The following is a 12,580-nucleotide window of genomic DNA, read 5'->3' on the forward strand; positions in this document are numbered from 1 at the left end:
TCCTGGATTACCATTTTTTAAATATTTAATTCTACACAAGATATGGCAGTGATGGATTTACTAAAAAATATGATTTAAAATGAGGTTTGTATTAGATTATTATTATTCCACACCACCCACAAAGTAATTTATATCTTCCTAACCTCCATCACTTTAATCCTTCGTCGTCCTTCTGAAAATTCAGCAATCATTTGCTTTGGTGCTAATGGACAGTTTAGAGAGTCAGCCAAACGAGAAGATACTGGGGAACTAGCTGCACTTGGGGCGCGGCTTACAACGGAGCGAAATGAAATCATAAATGCCAGGACACGTGCCAGGACAACGTGCCTCCCGTTGCAACGAGGTGCTAAAGTTTTCTCTCCCGCTTTTCCGTATTTTTTCTTTCTTTCTTTTTTTTTGGCAACTCCGGACGAGTCGCGAGTGGTTCGCATTCCGAATGCAAGTTAGTTAAATATTTAAATTTATTTATTGGACTTGGCTCGGCCCATGCCCGGACTCTGGACTCTGCAGTTCTGCAGCCAGGGCCATTTAAAATAATCAGAAAATAAAATAACTAAGGGGGATAGAGGTGGACTTACCGTGTGAATCCTTAGAGGATGCGCCTCCACCGCCGCCGCCACCTGCTCCGCCAGGACCCAGGCTGCTGCCTCCGCCGGACATTCCAACGCCGGAAGTGGAATGCAGGCGCGCTAATGTGACCGGCATTAGCAGAGCCATCGCAAGGAGCAGGACCATAAAAATTTTCCACATTGTTAACGTGGCCATTTGACTTTTATTGCACTTCATTTTCCCGGTTCGCCCTTTCTGTCTCTATAAATATATATATATTTTTTTTTATAATTCTTCCTTGACTCCTTCTCCGCTGGTCCTTCTCCGCTTGTTGATTTTAATTTGATGTGACTTAAGTTGGATTTGGTTTGCAGATTTTGCGCTGCACTTTTTCTCCTCCGATTCCGATTTCGATTGCGACTTCTCCAGTTTCGGTTTCCCCGCTCCTAATGGAAGCACATTTCGACTTTCTCTAGGCTCCTCCGGCTCCTTCGTTCTAGCGGGCAGCAGCTGCAATTGAGAAGAGAGGAAGACGGGGAGTGAATCCATTGGTTCCATTGGCTTGAGTATTGAAAAGTTTTTAGTTTTGGAGGCTAGTTAAAAAGTTGAACAAGTTTCTTTTGCTCTTTTATTCGACTCTCATTTTCTTTTTATTCTTTTTTTTTTTCTCCGTTAAAGTCAAGTTGAAGCCGCAATTATCGAGTTGTAAGGCGACGCGCCCTGTTAAGACCTCACACAGATGTTCATGTTCGCAGGGTTTGGAAAACTCAATTTTGGGCAGAAAAGTTTCCCAAAAGAGAGATGAGCAAGTTCGTCACCTTGCCGGAAAAGTTTTAAGGGGCTGGGACTCAGGGTGAATCAAAAGGTGGTTTGACAACATTAGTCATGGAGTTTAAGGGGAGTAATTATTGAAGCGACAGTTTGGAGTGGAATAATAAAATATTACGACTCAAAGTTTTAATTTTGTTGATGAAACCACTGATTAACCTAATAAGAGGTATTTGGTACTGTATCTGAGGAAAGACTTCCGAATACAAACAAATTACTGAGTACAAATGATTAACAATGGTATTAACTTGGAAATAAAAATATAAATAAAATATTATGAAAGAGGAACTATTATAGTTTTAACCTCACTCTGTATGTTAATTTTGAAATTTGAAATATTTCTTTAAAATTAGCCGTTCTTTGGAATTTGAATTCCTCTTGCTCCAATTACTTTATTTCATAAACATTTATAAATTAAAATTTGTTCAATGATTTATAAACTAAAGATTAAACCATAAAACAAGTGTATATACTTAAGTATTTCATAAATATTTAAAATATAAAACTAATCAGTAAATAAAGCATTTGCCGTTTGGGTTGCATTACCAAATTCAATTCAAGTCCCAGGATCCCCCCTGGAGCTGCAGATAAAACATCTACGCAAACAAAAAGTTACCATTTCCATTTGTCAACCCCACATTCTTCAAGCCAAATATCTCTCCTCGACAATCTTTAGATTGGCAAGCAACGATAAAATTCGCCATAAGCAATATCCAACAAAGGACGAGAAATATTGCTTTTCCCTTAAAAAACCAAGAACAAAAAAAAATGGAGAGAAATAACTGACATAAAATAACGGTAGAAAAAATTGACACACGACTGAAGAACAAAAAGACATCTCATGTATCTCTGTTGGAGGAAAAGATGTCCCCAGAAAATAATAATGATTTGCAAATATACAAAGCTAGGACGGGGATGGGGAAGAAGGTAAGGGAAACTTAAAGGTGAGCCGTAGAAGAGGACAAAACGCTGACAAAGGCGAAAAAGGTAGCGCCAATAAACAGACCCAAAAGGTGGCCCAAAAGCGTCAAGATGGCAGAGATGGAAAGGATGTTGGCCCTGGGATGGCATAGACAAAAAGGCAAATCAATAGGCAACAAAGACGCAAACCAAAAAATCAACCCAAAGTTGGGCAGCATTTTTCAAGTCCTTTGGACGGTGTGTTCCCCACACTCGGCTCTTCCTGTTCCATCTTTATCCCCCCTCCCACAGCCATTGTCATTTTGTCAACGCGTCCGCCGAGTGTCGTCCTGCTCCTTAATAATGATAAGAATGTAAGACAGCACAATAAGCGACCAAAAATATGGACAGCAGATAAGCAGCAAGGGCCACCGCCGGAAAGGTGCCAATGTGGGGCAATATAATAATAATCATAAGAATAACGGAGGTTCCCCCTCAGCACAAAATAATGATGATAAAACTAATGGTCCGGCTGGCAATTATAAAAAAAAAAAAAATTGTGTTTAGGTTCTTTCCTTCCGCAAAAATAAAAAAAATATACACTGGGTGGAAATATTTAAGCTGTCAGACCAGTGGGCGGCAGGAGGAGAGAGGGCTCAACTTGAACTACACTTGAGCAATTTGCGCACAGTCGAGTGCGCACATTAACCCACACAAAGAACGCCCAACAAACAGCAAAAACAACAAATGGGCAATGGCAAAACCAACATGGCGTACAGCGAGCGGAAACGGAAACGTCGGCCGGCCGAGCCAGCGACCAGCAACAAAACCATCCAACCAATAGACAAACACAGAGGGGCAGTAGTGGGGGTAGTCCGAGGGACAAGTCCGTGAAACTAAACAAAAAAAACAGATTTGTGCCAATGCAGGCTATGTCCAAGTCATAAATACCCTTTAAAAGTGACAGCTAAGCAGCAAAGATGGTTCTACTTTACGATAAAACAATCGATATACCCGATCATTGCTATTATAGGGAAAAAATATAGTTTATCGATCTTTAAAATTGTTCTATGACTATCTAAAAATGTTTCAGGCAAAGAATTTTCAGCAGAGCAAAGTATATTTCATAAGCATTTAGGTTAAAATATTAAAAATTAAATATAAAATATTAAATTTAAATCAGACTTTTGAGATTAACAAAACCTTTACTCCAAATATTTGTACTAAATAAAATATACTTAAAACTATTTATATTTAAATAATTATTGTAAATTGTGAAAATGTAACTATTTATATTTAAATAAATATTTTAAATTGATAAAATTTAACTTCTACATTATTCTTTTGGTTTATTAATATCTAATAAATTATGTACATTACAAAAATACCATTACGATATAAAAACACTGCTTGATATAATATTTAAGAACTATATAGATTTTATTTTCCCCCCAAGTCTCAATCCTTGTGATATTTAAAGACAACTTCAACTATCTGGTTTAATATTCTATACTTAAATATATAAAAAGTTAAGTAGTACGAAGCCAAGACAAACCCTGAGAGCCCAAGATAAAGCATTAAACACACGTAACGTAACACTGAAATAGGAATGAAAGGAAACATTTGATGGACATATTTTATTGCATGCAGTCATCGTCGGAGGCCTGTCGCTGCTGCCATTCAGTGGCTGCCTGAGAGACGGACGGATGGATGAACTGAAGTGCCCGGAGCAAGGATCTCCTGCAGCCGAGTAAGGACTCATGCACGGAGGCAATCTAGACAATAGTTGCGGCATACCCCACTCACCTCGCCACTCCCCTGCTGTCAATGGCTGCCCGGCACTTCCTGACCCTCGATTGGCCCTCTCACTTTGTGTCTGGGCCCGACTATGGTACTGGTCGTTGTAGTTTATTATTCCCGCCAGTCTCATTCTTTTCTGTTTGGTCTAAATAAATTTTTATCATGTTCAAAGGGCCGGCCAGAGCAAACAATCTCTTAGTCCGTCACTTCAATCTGCCATGCACTTGCTGCTGCCTCATTCCGACCGCTAGTCATTCAGTCAGTTATTCATTCAGCCACTCGCTTCCGCATCCCCCTGCTTCCTGCTCTCTGTTCCCTGTCCACTGGACTCTCTGCCTGTTTTGCCTGTTTCTTATAGTCTCTGTGGTTATTGAAGCGATCATTTGGAACATGCACAGAATTTTCCTTTGGTTTTTTCTCTTCGCTGGTCACCCACTCCCCTGATTTTCCTTTGCCAAAAACATTATTAATGGCAAAAGCGTTTAATATGCGAAAAATTTAAGAAAATTGCTTTCATATTACGACATTAATGGAGGCGCGAACGATTCGATTGCGCCATATCTGATTTTTAGTGTCGTTGAGATTAATGCTTTCGGCTTCCTGTACATTCGCACAAATAAATCTATATGTACACATGTATGTAAAGACGGGGCCAAGTCCTTGGTTGACATATGGCCAACACTTAAGCCAGTGGCTTTATGCCACAGCAGAGGGCGAAATTTATGTGCTCGCAGGGGAAATATCTTTTCATGTCGCATTCCCGCACACCATTGCCCATGTATAAATATTTATTGTTTATATGTTCTTGCGGTCAACCAATCGCAATCAAATTGTTTTCGAGCTTCAAGCGTAGCTCCCAGCTTGATTAACTTTGATAGACAAGTTATAGATAAATATTTAGGGCCTTTAATGGTATCAATGGGTGTTACTTAGGCGTATGCCAGTGTACTATATTATAGAATAATACTATTTATTTCTATCAAGACATTACGAAGTATTAGTTTCTAAAACTATATTTAATATCAATATTTTAAAGTTAATTGCAATGATTTCTTTATATAAAATTTCGAGTTTATAACGATTCATATTCGGATTGACTTACATCTCGTATATGTCCTTGTAAATTCTATTCCAAATATTGCACAAAAAGTTTGCAAAGGGCGAAAAATCAAGAAATGGACTTGGCCAAGGGAAAAGCCCTGAACATACAAATCAAACAGATGCCACAAATGGGGATAGAAGGCCTGAATGAACGAATGCTCGCCCCTCGGTTTGGTTAGCATTACCCTCCCGATGGCGCTGATTCAATAAACTTATGCAAATATTCAATTTGAGGAAGTTTTTCTTTTTTTTGTTTTTTTTTGACAAATGATAAGACCAAACAAAAGGCAGCCAGACAAATAAAGTTTTCACACCAAAAAAATAAAAAAAAAGAGAAAAGAAAAGGCACATGAATAAGGGATAAGGAAAGAGATATCCGGCGGGTTGCTTAGCAAAATTAAAATGGGAAATGCCGAATTCTAAACAACTTTTCACCAGGTTTTTCATCATACAAGGCGGCATACCAATCAAGCTAAACAACTTATTTTTGGCTCCCTGCCCCCTTGTCCCTGTCTGCTCTTGTAAAAGGAAACCGATGTAAATTTCAATTTAACCTTCATCGAGCAAAACTCATTTATATTTATAAATTCACCGACAACACCGCAGAAAAAAATAAAAATAAAAACAGATAGAGACAGACAGAAGCTGGGACAGAGATGGAATATGTAACCAGTATAAATAAATGCCAAGCGGAGGGCAAAGGGAAAACACAATAAATAAAAATGCGTGCGTCTGTGGTGGCATAATAAAATTGCACCGAGAGCAGTAGCAAAACGGAAAACACCAGACCAAACCTACCTACCGAAGCCGAACCGGAAGCAAATTCCGAGGAGCCCACAAAAAGATGTGGGCAAAGAAGGTTTGGAGGCGAGTGAGAGCTAACGAATAATAAAAGTAAGGCAGGCCCACACGGAGAAGCGGCCAAAAGGGATAAAAATCCATCAAACTTGCAGATAAGCCACACACAGACGATGAGATGAGAGAGCCACAAGGACGAGGACTTGGCGGTGTAGTAGCCCAAAATGGAGACCTCTGACTCTCTGATCATCCCCCCACAGAGAATTCTGTTGGCATTGGCATCGTAAAAGGCAGAAATATTGCGCAAAATAATGTTTCATTTCGGTAAAATAACATACTCATCATTGAATATACAATATAAATGCAAAGACCAAAACCAAGACGAAGCCACTAAGGACGAATGGCTGGCTGTTCGCCACCCACCTTTAATGGCTGGCAGGCCCACTAAAATTCCCAGCAGGGCTCTTTGACTGCGAAAAGTACTATATACTTTAGTATTGAATTTCGCTGGCTCACTACATTTTAATGGCTATTGAAAATACTCTCCCGGCTCTAGAATTAAATAAAAATAAAACAAATTTGCCTTAGCCACCAAATTTCGAGTTCTATTCATTGCAAGTAATCCCAAATTTCCTTTTAGATATATTGCTCTGCTTTCAAATCAATCAATTGAGACAAAGCCTGACGGAAAGCTATCCAGCCAGGACTTCAATTGTATTTCCTGTTCCAAGAACTAAACCGAACTCCCTGAGGAGTGCCTGCGCTGCCACCACCTGAAGCATCTCCTTCAAAAGGTGAGAATTGTTTCGGAATCATTTGCAGCCACAGCCAACATCTGTTTGCTTCTTTTCTGTGAGTTTTCGTGCCACGTCAGGTTTGTTTGCCGTTTGTTAATATACACTTTTTATGCCATTTCATTCTGTTGCTGCTTGGATCGATTACCGTTCCAAGTGCCAGATACTTGAGCGTGAAATTCACAGAATAACGCACGTGTCTACCAGCCAGCCGCCTTTTATTCAAGTTGCTGATTCTGTCTGGTTTGTCTGTCATTAGGAAGATTGATTTCAAACGCTTGGAAAATGTTCCCTTTAGCGCCTTTTGTTATCTGTAAGGAGCCACACGCAAAGCACTTTGTCCTTATTGGTATAGAAGCCTCATATTTCCAATTTGTTATACTATTTGAGTAGCCTTATTGGCCAGGTTTTATAAAGTATATTAAACTCTGGGAAATCTTTTCCGCGGCAAAGACCAAAAGTATTTTGAAAAATATAGAAACTAAAGAATATAAATTTTATAACTGTTCAAATTTAGTGTTTTTTCAAAATTTATTTTGCTATTTTAATAAGTGTTCTAAAAAATTAAAAGTCTTATCCAAGTCAAACAGCTGAAGGCTGTTTCAGGAAGCAGCCACCTTCTCCATCCTCAGCATCTCTTCCTTAGATCTTTTAAGAATAATTTAAATTATTCATACATTTAAATTAAGAACTTCTGCAATCAAGGATAATGCCAACTTGACAAGGCTCTTCAAAATAAGGTCAAATTTGTATGTCAAGATTTACTATTCAATTTTCACAACTGCAGAAACTTGCGAAGAAGTACAAAAACTTTCTTAATGTACACATTAAAAAAGAGTGATGAAATTGCATAAAACTTTAACTCACTCGGCACACACACACACAGGGAAATACAGAGCTCAAGGGGTGAAGGGATAAGAGGCCGATGGTAGGAGGAGGGTAAAAAGTACATTAAAATCACATTAACCCGTCGTCGGTTAAGGTTGGGTATGCATAACTTTTGTTTATACGCTTTGGCTTAATGCCTTTTTGAAGTACGCATTCACGGAAAAAATACATACCCCCGATAAGCCTCATATATATGGCACTCGGGCATGTTCATAAGTAGCACTGTCAACTTACTAACCCCCCAACTGCGAATCCCTCTGGGGAAACGTATCTCTCTTCCCTTTTCCGTTCTACCCATTGCACGTAATTGACTTTTCGCCATAAATTCGTAGTCCAACAATTGCAGGCGACAGTGTCTACCCTTGACTCCGTCCGCCATCCTCCAGCTCAATTAGCCATTAGGCTTTTGGAAATTGTCAAAAATGTTTGTGGGCAGTGCGCGAGGGAGCCAATCAAAAATGTAGCCAACAAATTTGTATCTCTATCTCCGCATTCGTATCTGTGGCTGGCAGCACACAGCCAGAGCCAGCCCTTGGCCATTATATCCATTTTTGGGGTAGTCGTGCGTGTCCATTTGAGAGGCTTTGTTGGTGGCTCATTTGCATATTTTAATTGTCCAAAAATAAGAGCCAGAGATTCGACATTTCTCGACAAGATTTAAATATTACTCTTTCCCAACTGTGCCCTACTTCTGCTGCTTAACTAATTTATTTACTTTCCCTGAAATTAAGTTGGAAATGTCCTTGTTTGCAGAACAGGTTGCAAAGAAGCTCGAACGGAAAGTTGTCACTTTTGCCCTAATGAAAGGCGGCATGCAAATTTAATAAACAGCTGAAAGTCATTTTGGCCTGCTCCGGGCCAAGTTGGTTCAAAAGTTAACTTGGCCTGAGCCCATGAAACTTTACTGTTCCCACGTGCTGTAAGTATCTCTAACTTCGATGGAACATCAGTTTCAGCTGTATTTACTTTATAAACATCCAAGGTTACATCGACAAGAAAGTATTTTAATCTTCGTTTGATATAGTCAAAGGTTCTCTTAGGTCTTAAAGGTATCTTGGACAAATAATAAGAGGGATTTCTTTAAGTTCCTGGCAAACATAAATAAATAATAAATTATAACACAAGTAAATTTTCAGAAACTTAATTATCTCTTTTTCAGAATGGAAATTGAGGGTTTTTAAATTATATATTTACAAAATTTTTAGTGGAACTAATGAAACATTCTAAGATCAAAACATTAGTTACAATGAAATAAAATAAAATAAAAAAATTAGATTTTTCATTATTTTCAGGCTGGCGTAACCCCTTAACAGTCTACCTCTTTTCTACTGACAACAATTTCCCATTCTCGTATTTTGCATTGCTAGACAATGGCAACAAAGATCAGTTAGGCAGGGCAGAAAAAAAGGAAAAAAGATGAACAAAAAAAGACGCAAAAAAAACAAGTAAATAAACTTTAGGCAAAAGTTTTTGGCAACTTTCTGGCAGTCAGTTGGCGCATTTTAAGTTACGGCAATCGGCGCGGGCCAGTGGCGTCGAAGGAGGGGAGAGACGAGGGAGATCACGGGGGAATACGTATAGAAGTTGCGAACGACGGGGGGCAAATCGGGAGGGCGGCGAAAGTGAAAAACTGGCGCATCGAGACAAGAGCTTAAAACCACGAATTCCACAACGCCCACACTGGGAAAAAAGCCAAAGTTTAAAGTCAAATCAGCTTAATGAGTTTAATATTTTATATACAAAATAATGAAATCCATGTAATAAATAGTATCAAAATTGTTGACTGTCTTTAAGGGGTCTTAAGAAATCTAGAATACCTAAAGATCACATCAGAATTTAAATAGATTTCAAATCAGCGAAAACTTCTGTGTTACTCCTGTGTAACTTGAATATTAAAATTTGTTAAAATAGTATAATTTTCCCAAGAGCCTTTTTGTATAACATAAATCATTTTAAATTATAAAACAATCCTTGAATAATAACCTTTCATAATAGTTTTCCCTTTTACTCCAGAGAGTCACGTAATTGTTGCTCGCACAAACAAATAAAAAGCAAACTCAATACGTTAGCTTTCCCAAAGTTACAGGATAAAACAGGCGTTTATTCAACTTTATATATATTATTTTTTCTCTCACTGCAAGAACTGTGGGCGGGAGGCGATTTAAACTTTAGCTTACAAAGTTTCCGGCAAAAAAGTCACTCTTAAAGAGCAAAAAGTGAGGCCAACTTACCTGGCCAACAATTTAAATTTGTCCCACGCAGGATAATCCTTTATTGCAGTTGTTGTTTCTAATTTGGATGTTTTTGCTGCCGTTGCTGTTGCTGTTGCTGCGGCACTTTTGTCACGCACAAGGAGGCAGTGGGCCAACTCGGAGCTGACCACGTGACCATCAAAACACAAACAAACACAGCACACACACTCGCGGTAGCCTGGCCAATACTTAGTAGCTGGTTTTAGTGTATGCCTGCGAACGAGAGCGGGCAATTAGGGCGCCCAGAAGGAACTGCCAAGCAGGAGTGGAGCGGCTCCTTTCGCTCACTTTCCCAAGCAATTGCGGGGACATAAACACGCAAACATTTCCCGCGCCCGCATTTCACGTTCCCAATGCTTTCCCAATCTAGCCCTGCTGCAGTCTTCCCAATCGGGGCGGAATATTCTAATTAGCGCTTATTGATTTCGATAATTCGTCCTGTTGGCGGCACCAGTTATGCTATATTCGCGACTACGAACCCGACTCCTTGCAGGACGAGGCCCGATAACTTCGCTATTCGACGGCTGCCGCACCGAGCGCCAGCATCCCCGCTTAAACGTTTCAAACAGTCCGACGGCTGAGCTTCAACTGACTCGGCCCAGCCAGGGCAGAGCCCCACAAGCCCCCACAATCCCCGCCGGAAGTCGTCAGCCCGAAGCCCAGGCCATCGGTTGCCGAAGCTCACGCGAGGCTCACGCGATGCCGAACTCCCCAGGAAGCCGAGCGCCGTAACCTCCACGAAAACCCACGGGAGGCTGAATAAAGAGAGCGCCACAAATTCTCTCACTGATTAAGTGCAAATGCGAAAATCGGACAAGATAATGTAATGGCAGTCGAGAAGTTGCCCTAGTGTCACCAATTTGTCCGATTCCACCGTTTGCTAGATAAGAATTTTGTTGGCCGAATCCAAGTTATATTCGTTATGATGAAGTTCTCGATAAAGTTATTATCGTTGACAGGACATGTTTATATAGTTTAGGCGGCCTTTCCGACAATATATATGTAGCATCCTTTTTCCATCCATAATCAGCTTCTTTTTTATCTGTTCTATTATTACACAAAACTATAATATTTAAAGGCTTAGAGCTCTTAGATCCTTAGGTTCTTAATATAGAACTATATACATTCCTTGTAAAAAATGGATTTAGCCTAGAATTCTGACCAAGGAAAGTACATTTATATTCAAAGTTGTATTTATAAACAGAAATTAAACTATTATCTTATATTTTAACCACTTCTTTACATTTCTGATCGTTGAAAATACGATTATAAAATTATCAAAATTTAAGCTACAATTAATTAAGCAAAAGAGCTGAATATGAAACAAATTCAAGAGAAAATATCTCAAATTTTGTGTCCGTCAACTCTTATACAAGGCGGAAAATAGGTATAAATTTGGTAAGTGCGTATGCTTAGTGGAGTTTCAAACCAATGTATAAGTGAGTAACGGGAAATGTACGTTTCATGTAAATTCAATTTAAAGTGTGTAAAACAGCGTAAGTGTATTCTTAAAAATTTAATAAAAATTTTTAAAAAATTCTTATTATTTTTTTATGCTATTAGGGTATTTTACAGCAAGGTGGTATGTATTACAGATTTCCTATAAAGTCATAAAAAACATCCCTTTATTATCACAATTTTAGGGCTTCGTTTCTTAAGTTATTGTTTTCTTATATCAACCCATTAAGAGTTCTAGTTTCATTCATGGACACTCACAAGTTGATCTTTAGTTTAAGGACATGATTTTTAATTGGTAATTTTAGGTACTAAGCTAAGCCCATTAAAGTCAAGCAGAAGTAGCTAATTATCCCTTAGTTCAGTGAAATTTGTTGTATCCCTTGATAACCCGTAAAGACTGTTCTGGCCAACCTACCCATGAACAGAGCGGCAATCACTCAAAGTAAAAATTGTCATCAAGCTGCTCGCGCCTTATACAGGACGCCAAATAAAAATTGGCAACGAAGAAGGCAGACAGCAACTGAAACCCGAAAACGAATTGCAACAAAATGCTCAAACACACTCTACGAAATTGACTTAAATAAATAAATGGGCTAAAACAAAGACAAAACACATGCGCAGCGGGAAAGTGAAAAGTGAATGAAGACGGTCCCCCGGGGGAGTGTCATAGAAACAAAGTGCATTCCCTAGCACAGGATGCGGGGTGGAGGGGAGGAAACGGGTTCGTTGTTAGCTTGTTGCAACGTTTTCATTTCATTTTATTCAGTCAATGCAATGCAACATTCGAATGCAACAACTGCAGCAGCAGCAGCAGCGGCAAAAGACGACGCTTAGTAGCTCATCCATTTTCATTTGTATTAAGCAAAAGGCAAAGGACATGGCTGGCGAAAGACTCCTCGAGGGCACCGCCATCACCCCCATTTTTTTCCGCCCGCGTAAAATAAGAGCATTGGCATTACTCAGCAAATACTTGTTTGTTTGCTGCCTTGACAAAAAGTCTATACAACCAACCGCCATCAGCCCCCCAGTCGTCCTGCTTTCCCCGGGGCTGCTCGTTAGCACAGCTGCGAAGAGAATTTATCTTACTCCCACGAATGCAACTCGATTTTATTTCATTTCATTTTATCGTATTTTATTCTCCTTTTGCCCTCATTGTTTCTGTTTGGCATATTGGACATATTGTTAGCCCCGCTGTGATCGATGCAAATTGAT

General features: G+C 39.3%; 1 protein-coding gene across 1 annotated transcript in view; it reads right to left on the reverse strand.

Moving 5' to 3' along the window:
- side-II (sidestep II) overlaps nt 1-10,475 on the reverse strand; it is a 69,856-nt gene extending 59,381 nt beyond the window's left edge. Inside the window, exons 1-2 of the mRNA XM_017181801.3 lie at nt 9,890-10,475; nt 579-1,059 (exon numbers count right to left, since the gene is read on the reverse strand). Of these exons, the coding sequence (XP_017037290.1) occupies nt 579-786 (208 nt within the window). The 5' untranslated portion in view covers nt 787-1,059; nt 9,890-10,475. The remainder of the gene's footprint in view (nt 1-578; nt 1,060-9,889) is intronic.
- Between the last annotated feature and the right edge of the window lie 2,105 nt (nt 10,476-12,580).

This window comes from Drosophila kikkawai, chromosome 2L, assembly GCF_030179895.1.
Source record: "Drosophila kikkawai strain 14028-0561.14 chromosome 2L, DkikHiC1v2, whole genome shotgun sequence".
NCBI lineage: Eukaryota > Metazoa > Arthropoda > Insecta > Diptera > Drosophilidae > Drosophila > Drosophila kikkawai.